Below are 27346 nucleotides of genomic sequence, written 5' to 3'. Positions count from 1 at the left end.
GGGTCTGCCACAGGAGCAGGGCAGGCTGCAGGGTAGGCCAGCGGGGGGCCTATGTGCCCCTCAGTTTTCTGATGATTGCCTTGCTGCCCACCTCGAGGAGGTGGCAGCACGGCGGGAGGTGTTGGTCCCCCAGGATGGGAGGAGGAGGACCCCCTCCACATGACGAAGCGTGCCTGGGAGGAGGTGGCGGAGGTGGTCAGTTCCCGCGATGTGGTGCAGCGCACCTGGATCCAGTGCTGCAAGCGCTTTAACGATCTGTTGCACTCTGGAAGGGTGAGTACCATGTTAGCATTGGGCATTTAACCCAGAAGGTAGCCTTAGCCTTTGAGGGTCCTCCCAAAGTCTTACTGTCGTGACTGCATTGTCTCATGTTAGGCATTTCTCGTACGCTTGGTGGGCAAACAGATAGTGCCCATGTTTACATCAGCTTCAGTGGTTCATGAGGAGATGGGTTCTCCCCCGCACCATGTGTTGCTCTTAGTCGCACATGATTAGTCTGGGGGCAACCTGCAGGGTGATGAGATTGTGGAAGGGGAGCCTCAAGGTCTCGTGGCCAAGAGCCATCTGCTGCCCTCGGCGCCGCACCTAGTAGCGCCTCCTTGCAAGGGCGCTAAGACCCGTGTGTTTCCTAAAGCAATGGACGCAGAATGTGTCCAAGTTGGCCGTTGGGGGAGGGGGGGGGAGTGGGGGGGGTGGTGGGGAGTTGGGAGCAGGCGTACTATCTTTGTGTGACTGATCAGCAGTAGCATGGAGAAGAGGCACTGGATGATTTGGGCGGCTGTGGTTGGGGTGCAGTGTGCTCGTGCAGAGTCCATGTGCGATTAGCCGCAATGAATGGTCTTCTCTGTTTTTCAGGAGAAGAATGCTCATAAAGCGTGTGAGCATTCGCGGACTGGAGGCGGCCAGGCCCAGCTGATGATTTTGAACTGAGTCGAACAGGAGGCCCTGGAGCTTGAGAGGCGCCATGCGCCCAGGTCAACTGGTGTCGGTGAGGCTGGGGTGTAACAGCCAGGTATTTGAGGTCCACAGTGACATCCGCTCTGTCTTCCCACCATCCATAGCACTGATGATTGTTTGAATTGTTATTGTTGCAACATTGCTCATTCACAGATTGAAAGAGTCGGAGGTCTGAGTCATAGACAAAGGTCCCTCGGCCCTTTAAAGATGCGCATGTCAAGCACCTTCCAAAGTCACCATATCCCATTTCCAACCACTATCCCCATGGCCTTGTATGCCATGGCATCGCAACTGCACATCCAAATACTTATTACATGTTAGGAGGGTTTCTGCGTCCACCACCCTTTCAGGCAGAGCATCCCACATTATTGTGTGCAAAAGTTCCTCATCACCTCACCGGCCAACCTCATGCCCCTTACCTTAAATCAATGCCACCAGGTTACTCATCCCTCTGCAAAGAGGAAAAGTTCCTTTCTGTCGACCCTATCTATGCCCCTCATAATGTTATAGAGATCAATAATGTGACCCCTCAATCTCCTGTGCTGCAGAGGAAATAGCCCCAGTCTGTGCTATGTCTCCTCATAACTCCAACTCTCCAGCCCAGCATGCATCCTGGTCAGCGACCTCTGCACTCTCTCCACTCCAATCACATCCCTCCCATGAAGCGCATTTCAGAACTGCACAGCAGAACTATAGCTGTGGCCTAGGCAGCGTTTTCTGCACTTGCAATATGACCTCCCTGTTCCTATATTCTATTCCTCGGCTAATAAAGGCAAGTATGGCTTTTACTTTCTTAAACGCCTTATGTACCTGTCCCACTACCTTAATGGGCGTGTTGACATGCCCAGCAAGTTCCTTCTAATCGTCCTTACTTTCCACGGTCCTACCATTCCTCGTGTATTCCCATGCCTTGTTTCTCCTGCCCAAGTGCATCACCTCACACTTATCCACATAATATTCCATTTGGTATTCCTTAGGCCATCTGACCAGCCCGTCTGTATCCGCCTGTAATGTTTGGGACTCCTCCTGATTATTTGCCACCCCACAAATATTGGTCTCCATAGGTTCAGGAAGGTTGAGCGCATAATGAGCCAGGGGGAAAGGGATGAAGTGTGTCACTGTGTGCATGCTAACTGATCCACTGTCCTTGTTGTTATTTTCAGCATCATCAGAGCCTGTCGACCAGGAGCAATTGCAGATGCCCCCTCTCACACCTGAGGGCCCTCAGCTGTCATCTGCGTCACACCATTTCTGTGATGTAGGCACCAGTGCAGATACTAGCACATCGGGGGGCATTGCAACATCAGCTAGTGTCCCGGGGCACAGTGGAGAGGGCACTTCACAATCACTGGAGGAGTTGGCAGAGACAGAGAGTGTCGATGGCGCCAGTAATCGGAGGACTGCAGGGGACCAGGCACATGCTGAGTCGGGGTGTGATGATGTGCCTCTGGAGTCGTCCGCGACGCAGCAGCTGCAGGAAATGCAGCCAGGTGTGCGGGAGCACCTAAAAGTGTTGCATGAGAGTATGCTTTGCTTGCTTTCCGTGGTGGAGGAGTCCATGTGGAACATCAGTAATGCAATGAGCCTCCATGGGAAGAGTGGCGACTCTCTTGAAGAGGGGCTTCCAGGAGAACAAGCAGCCTCTCCTGGGGTTACGCTCGGACCTGCAAGCCCTCACAGCGGCAGTGGCCACAGCTGGTCAGTGCCAATGTGGGAGATGATGTGGGCTTCAAGCTTCCCAGCTCGTTGCCCATCCATCGACAGTGAGCAGGGAAGTCCGGGACGACCTCACATCGGCAGAGCAGCTGCCTGTCGTATCTGCGGGCTCCTCTCAGGGCGCTCTGGATGAGGGCAACAGCTGCTCTGCCCCTCTCCCATTAACAACTTCATCGGGTAAGGCTGCAACGACTGGGGAGATGCCAGCTGTGGGCCTGGCAAATCCCTCCCAGGCGGGGCCAACACAGGCTCCACGGCAAGAGGATGACCGCCAAGGTCAGAGGCCACCAGGACAGCAGAGTCAGCAGGCAGTCTCAGATGCCACTTCAAGCGAGGGGGCGACACCAAGACGTAACACCCGGAAACGTAAGCATAAGGCACCTTAAGCACACCATGGGTTTCTCACTGGTGCTTTTGTGTTGGCCCGAGATTAGGGACTTATTATTTGTTTTTGGTTGAAAAACGTTTTGCTTTTATTGTGTGTGACCTTATGATGGAGAAAATTAAACCAGATGTGTTACCATGGCTGAGGGTGGCTCCTTTGTTCTGCATTTGTATGTTTTACATACATGTCAAGAGTGTTTGAGTGGACATTGAAGTTTATGTCCAAAGCCCTTAGTTGCAGCTGATGACCTGGCAGATTAAGTGCCGAGTATGGAAGCGCCAGGCAAGGCTGGTCCTCCTGATCCATTTGTGTGGAGCTAGCTGAAGGTTCGTTGGATTAAAGCCTCCCGGGTGTCTCTGCCTCCTTGGTGTAGTCCCGGGTCAGCGTTTAGCCCCTCAGCATTCCCCTGTGCCTCCTCATCCTCAGAATCAGTGCTGGACTCATTGTGTGCAGCTGCATCCACTGCGTCAACGTCTTCATCGTCCACTGCGTCCCCCCTTTCAAGTGCAAGATTGTGGAGAGCACAGCATGCAACCACTATCACCGAGACACGATCTGGGGGGTACTGGAGTGCACCCCCTGAGCGGTCCTGGCATCGGAAGTGCTTCTTAAGAAGGCCGATGGCTCTCTCCACCACAGCCGTTGTGGTGCCATGGTTCCTATTGTAGCGCTGCTCAGCTTCTGTTCTTGGATAGCGGAGAGGCATCATGAGCCACCTTCTGAGGGGATAACCCTTGTCACCCAGCGGCCATCCGGAGCACTGAAGAGCCCTGGCACCTGGGAGTGTCTGAGGATGTAGGCATCGTGGGAGCTGCCTGGGTACCTTGCACAGGCTTGTAGAATCTGCACCCTGTGATCACGTTATCTGCACGTTCATGGAGTGGAAGCCCTTCCTGTTGACGAAGGTACCGGGCTCACCTGCTGGCACCTTGATGGCCACATGTGTACAGTCTATTGCACCCTGGACGCAGGGGAAGCCAGCAATGGCTGCGAAGCCTCTGGCTCGCTTTGTCTGGCTTGCTGTGCCTGACTTGCCTGGTCCCAACGGAAGTGGATGAAGGTCAATGCCTGTTTGAACAGAGCGTCTGTATCCTGCTTGACACAAGTGTGCACGGCTGTTTGGGAGGCACTGCAAAGATCACCCACCGAGCCCTGGAAGGAGCCAAAGGCATAGAAGTGGAGGGCAACTGTGACTTTCAGAGCTGCTGGCATGGGGTTTCCGCCCACACAGTTAGGAAAGATCTCAGGGCCAATCATCTGACAGATGTAGTTGACTGTCTCCCTTAACAGTCGGAGCCTCCTTCAGCACTGCAACTCAGACATATTGAGGTAGCTGCTTCGCTGCCTGTATACCCTGGCAGCAGGAAAGTGGTGTCTTCTGTGGCCCCTTCCACTTGGACAACCTCTTGGCCCTGCGCCCCTTGTGCTTGTGCTTGTACTCATAAAAGTGGCTCCCCTGGAGGCTGATTGTGCACTCCTGGCCTCCTCCTTATTCTAGCCCTCCCTTCCTCCTCAGAGGAGCTGCCTCCAGAGGACATGTCAGAACCCATACCCAGGCTAAAGGGAGGCCTTCGGAAAGCTGCAGGCCCGATAAAGATTCCTGACTGCAGAGTGTTGACCTGAAGGTTCAAAGTACACAGAAAGCTGCTGGAATTCATTCTGAACTGCTACAGATCACACAGGCAAGTTTAAAAAACTTTCTGCAATAAATATTCACAGGCCAGATTAACAACCCCACTGTGCCCTCTTATCCCGCCCGTGGATGAGTTTTATTAAAAAGTCACTTACCCACCTGCCCATTGCGCCTGTGCGCCGAGCTGAACATCACACGGGCGCCTGAAAATTGGTGTCGATTGCCAATTTAAGGGCCTTAACTGGCCTGTTAATTAATGGCGGGCGCACATCGCACTTCATTGCGCGCCCGCCCAGCGAAATATTGCGATGGCGCGTGGTGACGTCGGGACGCTTGCCCAACATCACCGCGCATCATTTTACATGCTGATGTGTGGGGCCCACCCCCCGCACGTCAAGCAGGAAATTCTGCCCAATGTATTTGTCCTGGGAGTGTTTAATGGGCCAGTGTAAAGGGAACTTTGCTGTGGATCTAACCTCTGCAGTACCTGGTTTGGCAATGCTTGATGCTTATAATAAGTGCTGTAAATAAGAAGGTACTCCATTGCCAAGAGCTAACACCTTGATGAGCACCAAGGAAAATCTTAACATCTATAATTAAGGAAAATGCTTTGCATCCTGGATACTTGAATATGCATGCGCAAATGAAAAGGGTTGCTGGGTCCCTATGAGGTTCCCTCACCAGCATTTCTCCATTTCTCAAGGGAATTGTTAGTTTATTTAAACAGCTTATTAAAGAAGAAGTCCTGATCCCACAGGATGCTTTTCAATGCGGCACATTGATTTTGGCAATAAAGGGATGAACAAATTGCAGGTAGAATACTCCTGATCACATCCTCACTCTATCTCAGCCAATTAGTCTCCAGTCTAGATATGGTAATATGGTAGTAAGAAATCAAGCAAGACGTGAGTTCAAATTCTGCCACGGTAATTTATAACACTTGATAGGTCTGGTAATTTCTAGACAAATGGCTGAAACTGGCCATGAAAGCTGCTAGATTTCTTTAAAAAAAACCTGGATCATAAAAGTTCTTAAGGGGAGTCGACATGTTATTACCCTACCTGGTCTGGACTATTTGTGACTCCAGTCCTATACTATGTGGTAACTCTCAATGTTCTTGGGGCAACAAGGAACATTGACGATATTTCCTATATCTCAAAAGCCAATGAAGAAAAATCACTCTTGTTATGTCGGAGGCAGTTTGTGCACATTGAAATCCCACAAACATCAAATTAATCTTTTCTTTTTGCAAACGTTGGCTTAAGGAAGAATGTTGACCAGGTCAGGGCCCTGTTTCTTGAAAATTGTTTTGGACTAATGACCTTAACCTGAACAGACAGATAGAGTCTCGGTCCTGGATTTTCATCCTCGAGCCAGGAATTCTGAGTCGGGCCAAGTCTGAACATTGCGATCCCACCTGCCCAGCAGTGTCTGTCTATGCTATTTTCATGGTGGGGTGGAGGGCACTAGCTGGAGTCGGGGTCACCAACTTTCCAAAGCAGGATAGGGGTGGAAATGGAGGCAGGTGGATGCTAAGGCAGGCAGGTTAGAAGACCCAACTCAGTTCCCTGGGACATTGGCACAGTTCACAGTAAATGAGTATTGGGCACCGTAGCCCTTACCCCTCAACACCTCACCCACAACCCACGCACCTTCACCCTCCATGCTCTCTATGCACCCTCATGAAAGACCTCATGAGCCCTATAATAACAGGTGGAAGTTTTTGAGATGCTCATAAAATTGTCAAAATTTACAGCCATTCAAAAAACTTCAAGAAACTTCTCACAAAACTGTCATTAAAAACAAAGCTCAAAATCCTCTTGACAACTATATCAACAACCCTTGCTGAGCTGAATCCATTAGTTAGTTTGAAGCCCAGCCAAGCTTTCATAATTGGATTCCAAAGAGCAGCTGTGCAAACAAAGTCTCTAGATCTGAATACATTGAAGCCTTTTGAAATAGTGGATGGATGGCCACCTACTCCACTGCTTCCAAAGACTGAACAGATGTCTGGACTATGAATTAAAGATTAAATCATGGGGGAAATTTATATATTAAAATCTTAATCTCAATACTCTTGAATACAGAAGAACATTTATCCACTGGATAAAGTACTCTAATGAATCTGAACATTTTCACAATGCTGGTTAATTTATTGGTCACACCTTTTCCAACCAAAGTCCTGTCTCTAATCAGTGTATTGAAAAAAAATAACTTATTTACATTACATTTACACCACATTACGACATGTGAAGTTATCAACATCTTTTGAACTTACCTGTCTAAAGGCCGCGATTAGTGTTTTCCCTCAACTTCTCGGAGGTGCTGTGAACCACATCTCCTAACAACAGGCCCAACTCCATGGAAATAATGAGGGGGTATAAAATACTTACCCTCTCAAATGGATTGCTGTGTGCAGGCTCGCTAACCTGTACGCTTATCCTGGTGTTATAAAAAATCCCACATATAAGAAATTAAAGCAGGAATGCTGGAATTGGATTCCACACACTATTTTTAAATCCTGTCTGTCTCTGTTCCGACAGGGAAAGAGGCATGAAAATATGGACTTTGGTTTAGTGGCTCATCCAAAAGATAGATTCTCTTGCAACCCAACACTCCCTTAAATGCTACACTGAAGCATTAACCGAGGTTACATGTTTGAGTCGGTACTATGATTTGAACTCATTAACTTCTAACACAGATGTGAGAGTGTTGCCAACTATGCCAAGCCTGGGTAATGCAACAGTTGATGAGCTATGGAGAGAAGTTCAGCTTATGCCCAAACCAGGCAGCATGTCAGTAGAGTGATTGTTCAGTGTACTGGCTGATACCGGCCTTAGGCCTGAGCTATCGGGTCTCCTTTGAATAGAAGTAGCAAGCCAGAGCACCGAACAGGCATCATAATGAAGCTCACGGGTCATGGCCTGTCAAGATTTGGTTGGTGCTGATGCCAAGCCAGCCTGCAGGTAGGTCCTGGACGTGTTGAGAGCAGTTGAAGTCAAGGGATGCGGAGGCGAACATTGGCAAGCAGGGACACGCGGTCTGGATGCAAGAAAAGCACAACTGCTATTTATTTTCTCCCATGTGCGTGAAACGCCTTTAAAGGTGTGATATGAGTGTGGCTGTTATTTGTTGTCGGTGTTGTTGCTGGTGACTGAAACCATCACCTAAGGTTTTGCAGTAATGCCTGTACCCCAATAAATGCCACCCCCACCCTAACACTAACTCCATAATGGTTAATGCGATTTTCTCAACTGGTTTTGAGTACCTGAGAGGTTTGGAGAAGGATATTCCAGAGCTTCTTTTCCCCCTATTAGATCTGGGATTATATCTTGTTCTTTTGCCTATCCCAGGAGATTACATGGCTGTGTCAGGAGGTGGGTAGGAAGTGGTGAGTCATGGATACTCCAGGCATCATGAAGGTGAGGCAGGCTTGATGCACCCATTGGTCTTTTCGTGCCTATCATACTCATATATTTTTTAAATCCCCTATTTAGCTTGCTCGCTGAAATCTTTCTCCAGAAATATGACAACAAAACTGCAATTTTAATACTTGGAAAATTTTGAAAGACGGGCTGAGGTTTCCAGGTCCTCAGAATGAGAAACAGGAGTGGATGAGGGTTACAGACAGTGATGCCACCTCTTATGCACACAAGCTCTTTTGCCAGAGAGAAGCATCCCTTGAAACCCTCTCTGCACATCTCTCTTGAACCAAGTCCATTACTTCAGCTTTTTAAATGAGCTTACCTCTGTTGCCTAGCAACCGTTGCCTAGGTGCGGAGAAAGGAGACAACCTCGTCCCTGACAGACTGCTGATGTTAAATAAAATCTGCAGCCATCTGTGGGAGACTTGGAAGTGGGAAAATTGCCTTTCGACTGTGAGAAGCACAGGAGTGATGGATTTGGAAAATCAGACTGCCACTCTTGCAGTTGCTGTTGTTTTGCCTTGGTCACTTTTCTGAAGGCGTTGATCCCCTGCTGGGACACGGCTCCAATGGTTCTCAAGTGTGATGTTAGATAGTAGTGTCGGAAGGCATTTCAGCTGTAGGGGCATCACAAATGAACAAACACACAAAAAAGATGGACTGAGAAGACCAGCTGGCCCATTCAACAAATTTACAACGAGGCAAAAAACATCCGTTGCTCCCGACTAACCAGCAGTTTTGTTATTTGGGAGAAACAAAATGAACAGAGTGAAAAAAAAATCTAGGCCACAGCTGCAGCCTCACCTGGTGCCTCCCTTCACACAAATGGGGCCTGCAGCCAGTGACTGGCAGTGGAAATCTCAGTGAAATTAATTCCTCCTTAATCCAGGGGCACAAAGTCAACTGAAACATCCATAATGGTTGAGATTGTCTAATTTAGCTTAGAGGCATCGGGTCTTCAAGGGAGATTAAAAATATATATATTCTTGGGAATTAGGCATCACTTGTCATGCTGGCATTTATTCCCCATCCTTAATAATCGTGATGAGGTGATGGGCCTTCTCCTTGAACTGCAGCTGTCCTTTATTGTGGAGGAGGTGCACCAACAGGGCCATTAGGTAGGGAATTGCAGCCAAGTAGTCCAGCCCATTTTATTTTTGTTAATCTTTGCAATGGTTTAACACACTGAATGACTTGCTGTGCTTCTTCAGTGGGTAGTTAAGAGTCAACCACATTGATGAAGGTCTGGAGCCACATATAGTCCATACTGAGTAAGGATTCGTTTTTATTTACAGTTTTTTTTAACTTGATTCAAATTTTCAAAATATCGAGTTTGGATTTGGGAACTCATCTTGTGCCCTCTCAGGTAATTCAGGCACCTCTGCTGTACGTAGTGCATTTGTATTTTAATGAGGCGACTTCTCATTCATCGTACACACTCAGCATCAGGCTGAATGTCAACATGGTTTGCCAAGATTGCTGCCCAAAGGAATTTCTGGCCAGGTAACATTCTTGTTGCCATCTCTCTCTGAATCATGCACCGTTCCTGTCAATCACATTCCCGGATTCTTTGTCAATCATAGTGACAGCTATGTGCAATTTTGGTGAATGGGGGCCAGTCCCTTTCATGCAAGGCTCCTGTTAACTTCCCATCACTTGGCAGATGAACAGAGTGGAGTCAAAAGTATGAATTACTTGGGTCCTCCAGATGGAAGTCTAACAAGTCAGTTGCTGGTTCCTATAAGCCCCCCATCACTGCTATTCTATAACTGCCTAAAAAAGATTATCTGGCCATTATTTCACTGTTGTTTGCAAGGTCCTTGCTGTGCACAAATGAGGTGCCGTGTTTCCCTACATAACAACAGTGACCATGCTTCCAAAATGTGTCATTGCCTGTGAACCACTTTGGGATGTCCAGAGGCTGCTTAAAAATTCAAGTTAGTTCATTGTTTTTCCGGGATTCCTGTTCAACATTCCTCCTTCATCTAAAACTGCCAAGAAAGAAAACATAAGGAATGGTCAATGATCGGGCAGGATTTTGTGTTTTGAGTCGGGACCCTGACACAGTGTGGGTTAAACGCGGGTCCCAACCCTGCACTGTGTCGGGAGCAGTCACCAACATGGATTTTGTTTGGATTGGCCAATGACCAGGGAGCAAGCTCGCCATCAAATTAAGGAACGTGGGCAGGCTCTCAAAGCTGAAGGGTCAATGGCAGGCCCTCCAGCATGAAGAAGGTGTAGCCTGCTGCTGAGGGGGAGAGAGGGGGCCTCCATCATGAGGTGCCCTCTCAGCAACTTTAAAACATTTGAAATAAAAAAGAGCTGCCTGGCCACCATTGTGGGTCAGGGAGGTATGGGCACCTCAAAGGCATCATGGGGTGCTGCCCCACACCACCTTTGGCCTCTGACAATTGGTCTTAACTGGCCTTTAAATTATCTTGATAAGCTATTGGCCACTTTTGGACAATTAGCCATTCTGCCCCTGATCTGGCCTCCGGGAAAATGGCTTGGGGGGGGTGAGTGGGGTGGGTGGGACGGTGCTGGCAAGCCGACACACCAACCAGCGGCATGATATTATGCGTCAGCCTGCCTCCATTCCTGCCCCTGTATCAGAGCGAAAATCCTGCCCAGGGTTTCTACTTGTGGATAGACATTGGTGCAGACTGGCTGCCATATTCCCCTTTTCAGCAATTGTCACTGCACTTACAAAGGTAATTCATTGTGTGAAGTGCTCTGACCAGTTCATCAGAAATGTGTTGCGATACTATTTTGCTGACAGTGGTCCATTCTGAGGAAAATCTGCCCTCTTCCCCTTTTCAGGGCAAATGACTGTAATTTCCCTCCCTCCTGGCCCTCACAATGAGATTGAGGAATCCTGTGCAGTTATTTCTGCCATCAAAGAGGCAGAAGCTTTCAGTGTGTTTTTATTTCTGATTATTACAGTGAGGTTAAATGGGAGCTCCTACCTTCAGGCATGTCTAGGATGTTGTCTCACAGATTTGACATTTGCCTAGCCATGCTGAAAGTACAGCTCATGGCTGATTCAGGAAGACCATAAACTGCGACAAAAATAGGCACTTGCTGCTCACAGGCCCATTTAACCCTTAGACTGCCTATGATTCACAGTCCTGCACACTAGCTGCTGACTTACAATGAATCCTGGGATCAGCAGGGGTGACGACATCTGGATGGCTGGGTTTCCCACCCTGCCACCCGAAGAGTCGGGGTGTCAACTGGCTAAGGGTGAAACTTCCATCCCCATCTGTGAAGGAATCCAGCCTTAGAGAGCTGCTGGCCAATCGGATGGCCAGCAGCACTGTAGTCCCAGCAGCGCCAGATCCAAACGGTGGCCACTGCTGGGACTACAGGCTGTCTCCAATGGAAAGGAGATTATGGAGGCTGGATCAAAGCTAAGTCCTGGCTATTGGCAGGGCCTGGCTAGCTGACCCCAGTGAGGCCAGTGAGGGTGTTGGAGGGCTGGGTTTGAGAGGCCGGGGGTGGGGGGGAGGGAGGTGAGTTAAAGGAGGCTATGGCCTTAGCAGGTGCCTCCGATGGGCACAGGGAACCCCCAAAGGAGGTACCCATCCCTTACCCAATGCTAGCCGACCCAGTAAAAGCTACTGGGCTACCCGTTTGGCCTGAGCCTCACCTGTCAGAGGTAAAATGGCGGCAGGGTCAGGATGTGTGACTAGGCCTGATGCCTCCCTGGAAAATGGGAGACAGGCTGGGGGTGGGCCAGAAAGTGGCGGGCAGGCCACATGTTGCATTTTACGAGCAGCCTCCTACCTTTAAACCCATCTATTGTGACTATTGCTCGGACAGAGGCTGTGAGTTCAACTTTTACCATGGCAAGTTGGGAAAATGAAATCATCAAGTCTGATGATTAGTGGGTGGGCACGAGATAAAATGACAGGGTGTTCAATATTAACAGCTCAGGGATATTTCACCAGGCCCTTGGAGGTGGGTTTGGAGGCGGGGGAGTGAGAAAAGTCAGAGAAAAATGCGTTGTGCCGGTTCCCCGATGTGTTTCCCCCTCCTTCTGATTTTACTGGAGATGACTCCTGTGCAGATATGGCAACCTGCCCGGCAGTGGCAGGAAGCTAATTTACTTGTTTAAATGGTCAGTTGGCAGCAGTTTTCCAATGGCAATGCAATTTTGATAGCATGGATCATGTACGATGCAATGTCAGAACCTTGACCACTCAGAGGAGGTGGTTGCACAACAGGAGGTCAGGGTGGCATGAAAATAAGATGCAGTCTGACCTTTCAATCATGCAAGCAGTCATCCCGATGGCATCTGCAAACAGAGGCTTGCCACTGTAAAAGCAGCTCCTGGAGATTGCTTTCAGAGACAGCGCTCAGGGTGCGGAGGTGGCTGCCAGTTCCGTCAGTCTTTTCTCGCAGCCATTCTGTTCTGCGCTCCTTTGAGGCTCTTGCCTGACAGTCCGACAGTTGTGAAGGCTGCCAGCTGCCAGTTCTCCCCCTTCCTCAACCAACCCACTGGTATTGGACGGTGAACCCAAAGGCAGCCTGCTAGTTCGTTGCTTTCCAGGAAACTGACTTGGAAGGCTGCTCTGATGGCTGGGTTATGGACCCATAAATGATCCCAATGGCCAAAAATACTCAATGTCCAGGAACTTCAGCCCTGTGTATCCCTTCTTGGAGAGGCAGGAGGCTACCTTGTAATACAGTATTTAAATCGTGCTCCCACAGTCAAGTGGATTGCAACTTGCAGATTTAAATTAAGCTCCTGCCCTGTGTGCAGTGGCAGCCCTGGCCAGGTGGGAGCAGTGGCAGCCCTGGCCAGGTGGGAGCAGTGCAGCCCTGGCCAGGTGGGAGCAGTGCAGCCTTGGCCAGGTGGGAACAGTGCAGCCCTGGCCAGGTGGGAGCAGTGTAGCCCTGGCCAGGTGGGAGCAATGCAGTCCCGGCCAGGTGGGAGCAGTGTAGCCCTGGCCAGGTGGGAACAGTGCAGCCCTGGCCAGGTGGGCGCAGTGCAGCCCTGGCCAGGTGGGAACAGTGCAGCTCCGGCCAGGTGGGAACAGTGCAGCCCTGGCCAGATGGGAACAGTGCAGCCCTGGCCAGGCGGGAACAGTGCAGCCCTGGCCAGGTGGGAGCACGGCTGCCTTGGCCATGTGGGAACAGTGCAGCCCTGGCCAGGTGGGAACAGTGCAGCCCTGGCCAGGTGGGAACAGTGCAGCCCTGGCCAGGTGGGAGCACGGCTGCCTTGGCCAGGTGGGAACAGTGCAGCCCTGGCCAGGTGGGAACAGTCAGCCCTGGCCAGGTGGGAGCAGTGCAGCTCTGGCCAGCTGGGAGCAGTGCAGCCCTGGCCAGGTGGGAACAGCGCAGCCCTGGCCAGGCGGGAACAGTGCAGCCCTGGCCAGGTGGGAACAGTGCAGCCCTGGCCAGGTGGGAGCAGTGTAGCCCTGGCCAGCTGGGAGCAGTGCAGCCCTGGCCAGGTGGGAACAGCGCAGCCCTGGCCAGGTGGGAACAGTGCAGCCCTGGCCAGGTGGGAACTGTGCAGCCCTGGCCAGGTGGGAACAGTGCAGCCCTGGCCAGGTGGGAACTGTGCAGCCCTGGCCAGGTTGGAACTGTGAAACCCTGGCCAGGTGGGAACTGTGCAGCGCTGGCCAGGTGGGAGCAGTGCAGCCTTGGCCAGGTGGGAGCAGTGCAGCCCCGGCCAGGTGGGAGCAGTGCAGCCTTGGCCAGGTGGGAACAGTGCAGCCCTGGCCAGGTGGGAGCAGTGCAGCCCTGGCCAGGTGGGAGCAGTGCAGCCTTGGCCAGGTGGGAGCAGTGCAGCCCCGGCCAGGTGGGAACAGTGCAGCCCCGGCCAGGTGGGAGCAGTGTAGCCTTGGCCAGGTGGGAGCTGTGCAGCCCTGGCCAGGTGGGAGCAGTGTAACCCTGGCCAGGTGGGAGCAGTGCAGCCCTGGCCAGGTGGGAGCAGTGCAGCCCTGGCCGTGTGGGAGCTGTCAGCCCTGGCCAGGTGGGAACAGCGCAGCCCTGGCCAGGTGGGAACAGTGCAGCCCTGGCCAGGTGGGATCAGTGCAGCCCTGGCCAGGTGGGAACAGTGCAGCCCTGGCCAGGTGGGAACAGTGCAGCCCTGGCCAGGTGGGAGCAGTGCAGCCCCGGCCAGGTGGGAGCAGTGCAGCCCTGGCCACGTGGGAGCAGTGCAGCCCTGGCCACATGGGAGCAGTGCAGCCCTGGCCAGGTGGGAACAGTGCAGCCCTGGCCAGGTGGGAACAGTGCAGCCCTGGCCACATGGGGGCAGTGCAGCCCTGGCCAGGTGGGAACAGTGCAGCCCTGGCCAGGTGGGAGCAGTGCAGCCTTGGCCAGGTGGGAGCAGTGCCGCCTTGGCCACATGGGGGCAGTGCAGCCCTGGCCAGGTGGGAGCAGTGCAGCCTTGGCCAGGTGGGAACAGTGCAGCCCTGGCCAGGTAGGAGCAGTGCAGCCTTGCCCATGTGGGAACAGTGCAGCCCTGGCCAGGTGGGAGCAGTGCAGCCTTGGCCAGGTGGGAGCAGTGCAGCCCTGGCCAGGTGGGAGCAGTGCAGCCTTGGCCAGGTGGGAGCAGTGCAGCCTTGGCCAGGTGGGAGCAGTGCAGCCTTGGCCAGGTGGGAGCAGTGCAGCCCTGGCCAGGTGGGAGCAGTGCAGCCCTGGCCAGGTGGGAGCAGTGCAGCCCTGGCCAGGTGGGAGCAGTGCAGCCTTGGCCAGGTGGGAGCAGTGCAGCCCTGGCCAGGTGGGAACTGTGCATCCCTGGCCAGGTGGGAACTGTGCAGCCCTGGCCAGGTGGGAACAGTGCAGCCCTGGCCAGGTAGGAGCAGTGCAGCCTTGGCCAGGTGGGAACAGTGCAGCCCTGGCCAGGTGGGAACAGTGCAGCCCTGGCCAGGTGGGAACAGTGCAGCCTTGGCCAGGTGGGAACTGTGCAGCCCTGGCCAGGTGGGAACAGTGCAGCCCTGGCCAGGTGGGAACAGTGCAGCCCTGGCCAGGTGGGAACAGTGCAGCCTTGGCCAGGTGGGAACTGTGCAGCCCTGGCCAGGTGGGAACAGTGCAGCCCTGGCCAGGTAGGAGCAGTGCAGCCTTGGCCAGGTGGGAACAGTGCAGCCCTGGCCAGGTGGGAACAGTGCAGCCCTGGCCAGGTGGGAACAGTGCAGCCTTGGCCAGGTGGGAGCAGTGCAGCCTTGGCCAGGTGGGAGCAGTGCCGCCTTGGCCAGGTGGGAGCAGTGCAGCCCTGGCCAGGTGGGAACAGTGCAGCCTTGGCCAGGTGGGAGCAGTGCAGCCTTGGCCAGGTGGGAGCATTGCAGCCTTGGCCAGGTGGGAGCAGTGCAGCCTTGGCCAGGTGGGAGCAGTGCAGCCCTGGCCAGGTGGGAACAGTGCAGCCCTGGCCAGGTGGGAACAGTGCAGCCCTGGCCAGGTGGGAGCAGTGCAGCCTTGGCCAGGTGGGAGCAGTGCTGCCTTGGCCAGGTGGGAGCAGTGCAGCCTTGGCCAGGTGGGAGCAGTGCAGCCTTGGCCAGGTGGGAGCAGTGCCGCCTTGGCCAGGTGGGAGCAGTGCAGCCTTGGCCAGGTGGGAGAAGTGCAGCCCTGGCCAGGTGGGAGCAGTGCCGCCTTGGCCAGGTGGGAGCAGTGCAGCCTTGGCCAGGTGGGAGCAGTGCAGCCCTGGCCAGGTGGGAACAGTGCAGCCCTGGCCAGGTGAGAACAGTGCAGCCCTGGCCAGGTGGGAGCAGTGCAGCCTTGGCCAGGTGGGAGCAGTGCCGCCTTGGCCAGGTGGGAGCAGTGCAGCCTTGGCCAGGTGGGAGCAGTGCAGCCTTGGCCAGGTGGGAGCAGTGCAGCCCTGGCCAGGTGGGAACAGTGCAGCCCTGGCCAGGTGGGAACAGTGCAGCCCTGGCCAGGTGGGAACAGTGCAGCCCTGGCCAGGTGGGAGCAGTGCAGCCTTGGCCAGGTAGGAGCAGTGCAGGTTTGGCCAGGTGGGAGCAGTGCAGCCTTGGCCAGGTAGGAGCAGTGCAGCCTTAGGTTGTTCAGTAAATTTGGCTGATTTTAACCCGTCCCACTCAGCAAACCCACCAGATTGGGGAAGGTGTTGTTAAAATCAAATTCTGTTTTTGAGATGGTTGCGGAAAATGTGGCAGCTGTAGTAGGGTGGGGGTGGGTAACTTCAGCTTCCCTGTTGGTGCCTATACGATGGGCTGAATAGCTTCCTTCTGTTATTCAATTAAATCCACTGTGAGCCCTGTGAAATTTCATCCATGTGAAATGTGCATAATTCTGCCAGTTTCAGATGATATAACAGCCAGTCTGAGAGTATACCAGTGCACCACAGGTGCATGCCCAGTCTGGGGGTGGAATTTTATGGCCCCATCCTGACAGGGGTGCGGCCATAAAATATGGCAAGCTATTCAAACGCCCATTGACTTCAGTGGGACCGTAAAATCCCGCCGGTGTGAAATTCCACCCTTGGAACTCTTGCGAACTTTCTGTCCAGCAAAGCCTCACGTCCTGATCTGAATGTAATTCGCTGTGAGTGCAGCATTTTCCTTCTAGCCTCCCCTGTCAGTCTCACTGCCTGGTCCTCCCTTCACACAAATCCTTCTTGACTGAGATGTGATTTGGCTGCAGGAATTCTTATAACTGAAAGCAGTGTGCCATCATAAACAAATGTCAAGAAAATGAGGGGAGCCATTGACATGTTGAATCAAAACGTTTCAGATTCCAGTTTACTAACCGCTGTCTGTGGTTGCCATCCATAAACTTGACAACCATTATGTTAATTCAAGCGATCTGTTTGTGCATTTAGAATGATTGTGAAATGTACGCCAAGACAGTGAATTGGGTTAGCTGTGGCTCAGTGGTAGTTCTCATACCTCAGAGTCAAAGTAGTGTGGGTTCAAATCTCACTCCTGAAACTCAGTGCATATTCTAGGCTGACACTTCAGTGCTGCCCTGTTGGAAGTTCTGTCTTTTGGACCACCGGAATAAGAGATTTTCCATCTATCTATGTACTGTTTGTAGGACCTTGATGTGTGCAAATTGGCTGCTGCCCTCCATTCAAAAGCGTTTGATTGATTGTGAAGCTGTTTGGGACTTTGAGATCATGAAAGGTGCTTTTTAAATTTAAGTACAATAAATTTGCCTGGTTGCTTGAAGTCTAATAGAATGTTATCTTTTTCCATCTACGAACAGCAAGGAGATGATGTGGAAGCATGTGATCTAGTTCAGTCAACTGGAGACAGTTGTAGAGGTTCACTGTTCGATTCCCAAGTCACAAAACACTTGATAGACATTGGACACACTTTATCCACGGCAAATGCAAGGTATATATTTATACGGGTGGACTGTGATGGAGAATATACTTGGTGTTGCTATTGTGGGTATCAAAGTTGAGTTTAATCCTGCCCTCAGTTGACATCCTTACCCAGACACAACCATACCTCCGGGCTTCAATAATGATCAAAAGTGGAAATTGTAACTGAATATTTTCTCTAGAGACATTGAAACTAGTTTTAATGCTTCAAACCTGCAGGCTGGCTGAGATCAAGCTGATTTCACACAGGCTGAGGGGCACCTTTGGTATTCTGCTGCTGAGTTTTTACATAAAATTTTCATGGAGCTGAGTAGCATGAGCACAATCACCGAGCAGCCTGCATCAACCAGTCAATAGAGGTTCCATAAAAATGTGATCACACATTAATTGTTGCTCCCCTGTTCGGGTGGTCAGGACTGTTGTCTAAACCCTGACAGAGTGTTCAACTGCTTGTTCTTTCCTATCTCCATTCCTGGCTTCCCCCACCTCTCCACAACCAGACTAGGCCCCTATTCAGTGTGTCGTGGTGCAAAGGTTGCCCTGTGCAACAATGCCACCAGCAGGTGGCAGGCCCTCTCCAGCCCCTCCCACAGCCTCTTAGAAGCTAGCCAGACGCGTGCTGACAGCTGCCTACAACAGATGGTGCTGGTCAAGTCCTTTATGCCCAGAACTGCAGGGGAGAGAAGGAGAAGAATAGGGTTAGGCCCCAGAGCAAGCCATCTGTCACCTGTCAGAGTTTGATTCTGAGGCAGAAAAACTATTTACACCACATATCCCCCAGCTGTTCAATAATGGGATTACAGAGGGCCAATGATCAGATCAAATTCAATGTTCCTAACCCAAGTCATAGCATTCTGATCCAGGCCCAGGTTGTCAAACGTAGAAGAGTCAAGTAGTGAGGCTTTCAAGAGCTTTGAACTCTACACAATGACTCAAATCATTCATTAAAATGAGCAAACCATGTCTGACACAGAACACAAGCAAATGGTATCGAAGTCTTCTCTCCTCTATCCTTTTTCACTTTCATTTTGCCTCTGTAATTTGTTTTCTCTCTCTCTCTCACCACCACTACTATTGTGAGGTTTCTCAGTGAGAGAAAGTAAGACTCCTGCTGGAATCCCACAGCACAGTGACGCTTGAGTCCTGAGGTAGGAAGGTAGAAAATAGGCTAGCCAGCCCTCTGGATTGTCCTAAAGTCTCCATGAAACTTTAGATTAATCCCGCGGGAGACCTGAGAGAAAAATGATCTGAGCACTTTCCCAGACTTCCAACAAACAGAAGGGCTGCAAGGCAGATGCAATGCAGCATATTCATGCTACAATAAAGCCAAGCAATGGACAGAACGGATTCTGGAGCACAGGGAATTGTGGGTATTGTAGTGGCCATTATTGACTTATTGTCACAAGGATTGAAGTGTCAAGGTAACTGACGGCACAGAAATAGGGCAGGTTGGTTGGAAACCTCCAAGAATATGATTCAACCGTGCTTGGGAACTATTTGGAATTTCAGAGTTCATATCTCACTGTTTTGTATTAAATGAATGAAGGACAGAATGAGGAAGAGAAAAAGAAAGAGAGAGAGAGAGAGATCTGCTTCAGTCACAAAGCCACATCAAAGGCTGTTAGATTATCACAGATCAATCAAATCTCTTAATATTCCATGGCATTAGCTCCTGAACCAAGCTGACTTTAAATAATTGGAAAGCACATGCCTGAGGAGATAAACAGTCTGACATTGTGGCCTGAGGACAATCTACCCACACCAGCCTTCAGGAAAGGTTTACTGAACTGTTAAAATACCGTCTAAATATTGGGTATCTTTTCCTGATTTAGCAATTGATCTGCCTGTCAAATGAGAGTTTAATTTGGAAGACTGCATGGTGCAAGGTTAGACACACAATAGTCTTGAGCTCTGCCCTTTCTGATAGCAACTTGATAGGACATAAAGTTTTCATTTGTTGAAGTTGTATTCACTGATCACAATGCGGTCTCCTCTACGGTGGGGAGGCCAAATGCAGATTGGGTGATTGCTTTGCGGAATCGCTGTGCCTTGCTTTTTCATTAATATTTTAAACCAACAATAGGTTTACAGGTTCCTCTCTCTTTCTTGGCAGTGCTCCATTGTATAATTCATTGTAGCGTAGAAGAACAAAGTGGGTCTATGAAGGTGCTGTAGGATGAAGGGCATTGCTTTTTGGAAAGTAAACATACCAAGATGGAATGAAAGAAAGAAAAGCTTGCATTTATATAGCAACTTTCACAACCTCCGCCAATACAGTACAGCCAAAAAAGAATGTTTTAACATAAAAACAACAGGAATAGGAGCAAGAAATAGGATAAACGATTCCTTAAGCCTGATTCACCATTCAATATGATCATGACTGAGCTACCTCAGCTCCACTTTCCCAATCTATCCCCATAGCCCTTGATTCTCTTAGTTTCAAAATATCAACCAAAGAGTCACAACCCTCTATGTGAACACATTTCTTCCCATTTTAGTACTAAATGGCTCACCCTTTTTCCTGGGACAATGGCCCTTCATTCTAGACTCTAGCCAGGGAAGATAGCCTCTCAGCACCCACCCTGTCAAGCCTTCTAAAAATTTCACACATTTCAATGAGATTATCTCTCATTCTTACAAACTCCAGAGAATATAAGCATATTCTACATTAATCAGTCCCCATAGAGTACCCTCTCATCCCAGATATTATCCAGTGAACCTTCGCTGTAGTCCCTCCAAGGCTCCTCCTTTGGTAAGGAGACCAAAACTGCATAGATTACGCTAAGTATGCTTTCACTATATATTTACAGCAAGAATTCTTTAACCTTATACTCCAATCAATTCCACATTATTTCCCTTGCTAATTGCTTGCTGCATGTTAACTTTCTGTGATTTGTATACAAGGACACCCAATTTTCCCTGATATTTTTTCTTTATTCTTTCATGGGATGTGGACATCGCTGGCAAGGTCATTTATTGGTCATCTACAATTGCCCTTGAACTGAGTTGCTTGCTCAGTCATTTCCAAGTCAATCACATTGCTGTGAGTCTGGAGTCACATGTAGGCCAGACTAGGTAAGGATGGCGGATTTCCTTCTCTAAAGGACTTTAGTGAACCAGATGGGCTTTTATGATAATTGACAATAGTTTCACCATTACTGAAACTATTTTTCAATTCAAGGGTTAGTAATCCCACCATCTACCATGATGGGATTTGAACCAGTGTTCCCAGAGCATTAGCTTGGGCCTCTAGATTACTAGCCCAGTGATACTACTGCTATACCACCATCTTCCCAGATATTCTGACATTTGTTCACCTCTTACCTTTTAAAAAATATTTTGTTTTTCCATTCTTCTTATCGAAGTAGAAAATTTCACATTTCCCCACATTATACTCTACCCACCATCTCCTTGCTCACTTAGTTAATCTATCTTTTGAAGTGTAAACACTGTTGAAATGTAGGGAATATGGCAGCCAATTTATCCATAGCAAGGTCCCACAAACAGCTAAGAGACACATAACCAGATAATCTATTTTTGTGCTGTTGGTTGAGGGATAAATATTAGCCAAGGTGCCAACACTCCGCTATTCTGCTTTTGTGCTCAAGTCTCTGGAGTGGTACTTGAATGCAAAACTTCTGACCCAGAGGTGGGAGTGCTACCAACCGAGCAATGGATGACACAGGTGGTTTAGCAACTAGATCTAAGCAAGGTCCTATCCTACTGACAAGCCACAGTGAAAAAAACAAATGAAGAAGCACAACACATGGGGGTTGGTTCTCATTAGACAGGAACAGGAAAAAAAACCCAACAAAAACACCCACAGAGCTGTCTGCCAACAGTCCCCTCACAGAAACAATCAAATAGTGTGGAAACAGCTCAACAGCCTATCTGTTGCCATGGCACTCGGGATGCTGTCTACAGAAGAGGTCCTGGTGGTCAGATTCATTCAGTCATTAATCCAGCTTCAAGTACTATCCATAGGATTAGTACAAATGGCAGACAACTGTGATCTTATTAAAGATGACTCACAAGCAGATAAACCAGCCACATATCAGGTAATCAGTGTCAGCAGGGTGTTAGTCAAAGTTAATCTTGTCTACTTGAGGACGTCAGTCAGTAATAGGGAATGGACCATTCTGCGTTTTTTTTTCCATTCAGTATTGTTTTAGCATCATACAATCCCAGGTCAGTAACAGAGTGGGTTCAGAATAAAACTCCCTCTATGCTATCCTATCAAACACTTCTAGGTCATTTAGGCCCAGGTTAGATGTTGAATAAAGTTCTCCTGCACAGTCCCATCAATGTACCCCAGCTAACACTACCTTCTAGCTCTGGTACTGAAACAGGTTACCTGGTCTGGTTTTTGGAACTAAAGCATATCTTTTTGTAATTTATTTCTGTATCTCATGAAGTGGAGAATTCTTATGGAAGTGGAATCCAATCAACAATTGCCCATCTCCTTCCTTTCAGAAATATTTTTAATGCTGGCAGTTTATATTAGAAGTTTATCCCACTATCCCACTATCATACCCAGATTCCTCATATATCCCCGGCTTCCCATATCTCATCTCTGCTGTCCCTATACCAGCCAAAACTACCAAGTTTCATCTTCCGTTGTTCTGAATTTGGCAAAAGTTGGCATTTTGAAACTCATCTTAAAGAGTGCTGCCTATTGCATCAGTGTGGCCGTTACATTTCCCAGAAGAAAAACCTTATGGTCTTTGAGTGCTATTGACTATTTAGTGTCAATGAGCATCAAATTATGGGTGGTTCTGCATCACAGATGCATACCATTCTTTCTGCAGGACCGTTACACAGGCGGTAGCAAACCACTGCTACGGGTTACCAGGACAGATGACTGAGACCAGAGCACTGGACTCCTTTAAGAAACGGTTGATGTTGTCATGTGGAGAAAGTAGAGTTGGTCTATCAAACAAACCCCTCATTGACAGTCCAAGAGGCTTAATATCCTGGAAGGGGGAGATCAAACGGACGAATGTCTTCTTCAATTGACACTATGTTGTAATATTGCAATCGCAAAACTGTGGAACTCTTTAACTCCCTTGGTATAGCTTTTCTTCAACTTTAATATCGCTTAGCCGCTACGTTTGTATTTACCTCATCTTCTGTCACCTTTTCAGTCTTGGAAGTGTCTTACACTATGAGTTATGGCCCTGCCATGTAATTAAACACTGCTAATTTCGCTGCTATGTTGACAGTTTTCGGGTGTTTCAGTATTCCAGCTGAATACGCAGTATACAGTCCAAACCAAGGTGGCTGTGCAGAAGCCCTGCATATTGATGAGCAGGTGAATTTCTGTACAGTCAGAATGTGTTTACATTTACTTCACAATGTAGTGCTGTATGCATCACTTACTTGTTAAAGTGATTCGCCAAGACACCAACAACTTCTCCAATCCTATTATCATTCTTCTGCTGCATCTTGTCCAGGCAAACCACCAGGTCATCATTTGTCTTGGTGTGGAAGATGATCAATTGATCCTTGCCGTTGGTTATACTGACTCCAGTCACCTAAAGGAACAAATGTGGATGTCAGAACTTCCTCTAATTCATGTAGTGGGTGACCTCTGTGTCTAGGGTGTCCAAGCTAGAAACATTCCAGTACAACTTCACCCATTTGGACAGGACACTTCAGATAAAACTGTCTATTTCAACTGGTGGATTACTGATCCTCACAGGAGGCCACAGTGCTGGCTGCATAATTCCCCAATCTAGTCCTAAAAATCTGGAATTAAAAGTCTGATGATGACCATGAAACCATTGCCAATTGTCGTAAAAACCCATCTGGTTCACTAATGTTCTTTAGGGAAGGAAATCTGCCATATTTACCTGGTCTGGCCTACATGTGACTCCAGACCCACAGCAGTGTGGTTGACTCTTAAATGCCCTCTAAACAAGGGCAATTAGGGATGGGCAATAAATGCTGGCCTAGCCAGCTATGCCCACATCCCATGGACGAATAAAAAAAAAATTTTTACTCATGTGAAGCATTTCAGTCAATCAGCTGCTTGACCAGCCTCTGCAGTTGTGCAACACTGTGATATAGAAAACAAACATAGGAAAGAGGAGGCATATGTAAGCAGCATCACATTGAAAATAGGCAGGCATGCTGCTTGCTCATGCTGCCTGAAGTCACAACAGGCAGGCTTTCATCGAGATCACCCAATTCACTCTGCATTCTCAACCATTGCCACTGACTTTGTGCAGTCAGTGCAAGAGGCCACTGGTGAGCATATCCAGAGTGTAATTGTGAAGATTGTGATCAGCAGACTTTCAGGCCTTCTCTCTTTAAAAGGGTTCCTGATGGTGATCTTCCATCTTTAAAGGGGGTGCTCAATGGTGATTTTTTTTTCTATATCCTAGAGAGTACCAAGAAGCCCTGTCTCCAGCTGTTGCTCACATCTGTGCCATGATGTATGGCTGGATACTCACGTTGCTGAGCGGTAGTGCCTTCATGCTCTTGTAGCGTCTGGCTGGCTCCAATTTATACAGGTTTTGGTCGGTAATGAGAATAGCTCGATCCTCACACTTGTTAAATCTATTGATCTAAGTTGAGAAAGCAAAAAAATCAATGTTTCTGCCAAGGGATCTATAAATATTCTGGACAAATAAGTAAACAAACAGATGTGCACAGGTTTTATAACATGCACGCGCACAGATCTCCACACTACTGTGATAGGGTTCAAATGCTCAAAGCTTCTTGGGTTCATTTTCACCAGCCACTCCGATAAGCTTTGTGTCCTCCTATATACCACATGACATCTTTACTTTCCTGACATCCAGATAATTGAATTGAGACTCAGGAGTCAAACAGAGAGTTCTTGTCACTGAGGTCTGCTTTACTGGAACACATCACACTTTGAGTTAAGTGGGTGAAGAAATAACTATGCTATTGCATAGTATAACCAATGGACACGTTTATGGAACACTAAACAGGTAAATTTACAGCATTTGGTACAAACGTTGAGGACTAAAAATTGATCCACACTGTATTTTGGGTGCAAGGGTCACGATTTGTGCCCATTAAGGTGGAGGTAGGCAGCATGCTAATTACCCACCTGGTTCACTAATGTCCTTTAGGGAAGGAAATCTGCTGTCCTTACCTGGTCTGGCCTACATATGACTCCAGACCTACACCAATGGGCAATGGGATGGGCAATAAATGCTGGCCTAGCCAGCAATGCCCACATCCCAAGAATGGATAAGTTTAAAAAAAAAATTGTGCTGCCACCTCTTTTACCTAATTATAGTGTTGAGCTAAGCGACTGATGTGATGCCAGCTGTCTCTGCACCCAGCAGGGAGCCAAGCAGCGTGCTCTGATAGCATGCGGTACATCCATCCAGCTTTCTGTTCTTAAAGACAGTCTGTCCCTCTTGAAGGGAAGTTGTACTGAATTACAATAGGCTGCTCATTAATATTGCTACAATCATAAACAAGGAAAATAGAACATCAGGACAAAGCAGTTTCCACCGTCATTGATGCAGTGGAGTGCGGCCTCCTTACTAAGTAAGCAAACAATTTAGGCATTGGAAGGGGAAATCTGCCATTGCTTGCCCCGATTCTGCCAACTAGCTGCACCATATGCAACCCTATCAGGAGCATGCCATTGCAATGAAAATTAGGGACCTCGGTTTTTTGAGGCCAACAGTGGAGTTTCTGGGAAAGTGCAGCCCTTGAATGTGCTTTCGGCTTTGATCAATTTTCAGCCGCAGCATATTTGTTGTACTTACAAACTTTACTAAGACCTCTCAAAGTGCCAAAAGCAATAAAAGGTTCATGCTCAGCACAAACATGACCATAGGGGTGGATTTTACAAGGGGACAAATTACCCCTGCCCCACGAGCTAAACGTTGATCGGCATCTCGCCGACCAGAAATCCAGCTGCCCTGCAGCTATACTGTGTTGGGCATGGCTTTAATTGGGTCAGAATGGACTTCTGCTCCCACCAGGCAGGATGTCCTACCCTAGAGAGCTGCCGGCCTATCCCAAAGAAGAGCAGAAGATTTCTCCCAGAACTGAGGAAACTCCTGGAATTTTGGACAGGGCTGGCTGGGAGACCAAAGCGAGTGGGGGCAGAGGGGTCAGGTTAGAGAGGCTGTTGTATTATCACCACAAATCACCATGTTGTATTATGGTGCACAGTGATGCCTCAATGAAGAGATCTGGATAGAGGATTGGATAACTAATAGAAGACAGAGAGTTGGGATAAGGGGGGTATTTTCAGGATGGCAACCTGTAACTAGTGGAGTGCCAAAGGGATCAGTGCTGGAGCCACAATTATTTACAATGTATATTAATGAATTAGATGAGGGAAGTGAATGTACTGTCGCCTAGTTTGCAGATGACACAAAAATAGATGGGAAGGCAAGTGGTGAGGATGATGCAAAGAGTCTACAGAGGGATATAGACAGGTTAAGTGAGTGGGCAAAAGCTTGGCAGGTGGAATATAATGTGGGAAATATGAGGCTATGCACTTTGGCAGGAAGGTTAGAGAAGCTGAATATTATTTAAATGGAGAAAGACTGCAGAAAGCTGCAGCACAGAGGGATTTGGGGATCCTCGTGCATGAATCACAAAAAGCTAACATACACATTCAGCAGGTAATCGGAAAGGCAAATGGAATGTTGGCCTTTATTTCTAAGGGAATGGAGTATAAAAATAGGGAAGTCTTGCTAAAACTATACAAGACACTAGTTAGACCACACCTAGAATACTGTGAACAGTTTTGGTCCCCTTTTCTACGGAAAGATATACAGGCATTGGACGTAGTCCAGAGAAGGTTCACTAAGTTGATCCCGGGTATGGAGGGATTTTCTTCTGGTGAGTGGTTGAATCAGTGGGCCTGTACTCATTGGAATTTAAAAGAATGAGAGGCGACCTTATTGAAACAATTAACCCTTTCTCTGAAGTCTCTTGTTGCCCTTGGCGCTTTATTGGGAGTTACCTTCTCTCTGAGGTCTCTTGTTGCCCTTATCGTTTATTGAGAGTTGCCCTCTCTCTGGGGTCTCTGCTGACTTTCTGTCCATGGTCTTTTTTTCTTGTAGTTACTGCTTTAAATGTCATTGACCCTTTAAGACTGTCTGTGCAGTAACCATTTTTTTCACTCAGGGTGTCTGCAGCCTGTTGGTTTTCTTGATAGTTTTAAGAACCTTGTTGCTGGGGAGATTTTCGGCTGCTGAAATTTGGGGAAAGAAGCTTTGCGGGTGTTATATTTTGCAACAAATGTATCAATTCAGGTACAGAGTGTTCCAGCTTTTGTGTTGTACTGCACTGAGCTTGCAGCTTCGGCAGCTAAGGCTGTCCCTTAGTTTGGGACAAAATCTGCTCTCCTTATTTTAAACTGAGAATGTTTGAAACTAATTCCTTTCAGTTTAGACTGATTTTAAAACTAAGATTTCAGCATTTCCAAATGCTTGGAAGCATTGTGCTCACAGCCTGTGTTGCAACTTTGCAGGAACTTTTAGAACAGCAGCAATTCGTTCCTCTGTAAGGAGGCTAGAACCCGACTGAAAAGTATTCACTTTCTCTTAAACTCTGCAGGCTTTTTCCTTTTTTAATTATGCTCTGCAGGCTTCTCTCTTTACTCCACAGGTAAATTTTTATTTAACTTTGTTTTTTTAATTTCAGTGCAGCATGGCCACCACAGCTGCAATCTCCTGAGCCTTTGAGAATACCATCTATTCCATAATGTAAGTACAGCTTCCTTTTTGCAATTTTGCTCACCATCTTGTGAACTGTCTGGGTCCTTTGACTCTGTGTCACTCTGGGTCTTATAATTTTATGTAGTGTTGCTCACCCTACTTGTGATTCTGAGCAGTCTTGTTTTGCTCTGCATTGCTCAGGGGTCTTGTACTTTTTGTAGCTATGCTCACCCCTCTTTGTGATCTGAGCAGGTGTATTCACTCTGCATCACTCAG

At 48.8% G+C, this 27346-nt stretch overlaps 1 protein-coding gene across 1 annotated transcript in view; it reads right to left on the bottom strand.

Moving 5' to 3' along the window:
- Positions 1-27346, bottom strand: part of LOC144679922 (unconventional myosin-Id-like) — a 171322-nt gene that overhangs the window by 8960 nt on the left and 135016 nt on the right. Inside the window, exons 20-21 of the mRNA XM_078540891.1 lie at positions 23861-23974; positions 22785-22939 (exon numbers count right to left, since the gene is read on the bottom strand). Of these exons, the coding sequence (XP_078397017.1) occupies positions 22785-22939; positions 23861-23974 (269 nt within the window). The remainder of the gene's footprint in view (positions 1-22784; positions 22940-23860; positions 23975-27346) is intronic.

Source organism: Cetorhinus maximus, chromosome 4 (assembly GCF_964194155.1).
Source record: "Cetorhinus maximus chromosome 4, sCetMax3.hap1.1, whole genome shotgun sequence".
NCBI lineage: Eukaryota > Metazoa > Chordata > Chondrichthyes > Lamniformes > Cetorhinidae > Cetorhinus > Cetorhinus maximus.
The sequence above is the reverse complement of the archived record's forward strand: the minus strand, read 5'-3'. Positions and strand labels throughout refer to the sequence as shown.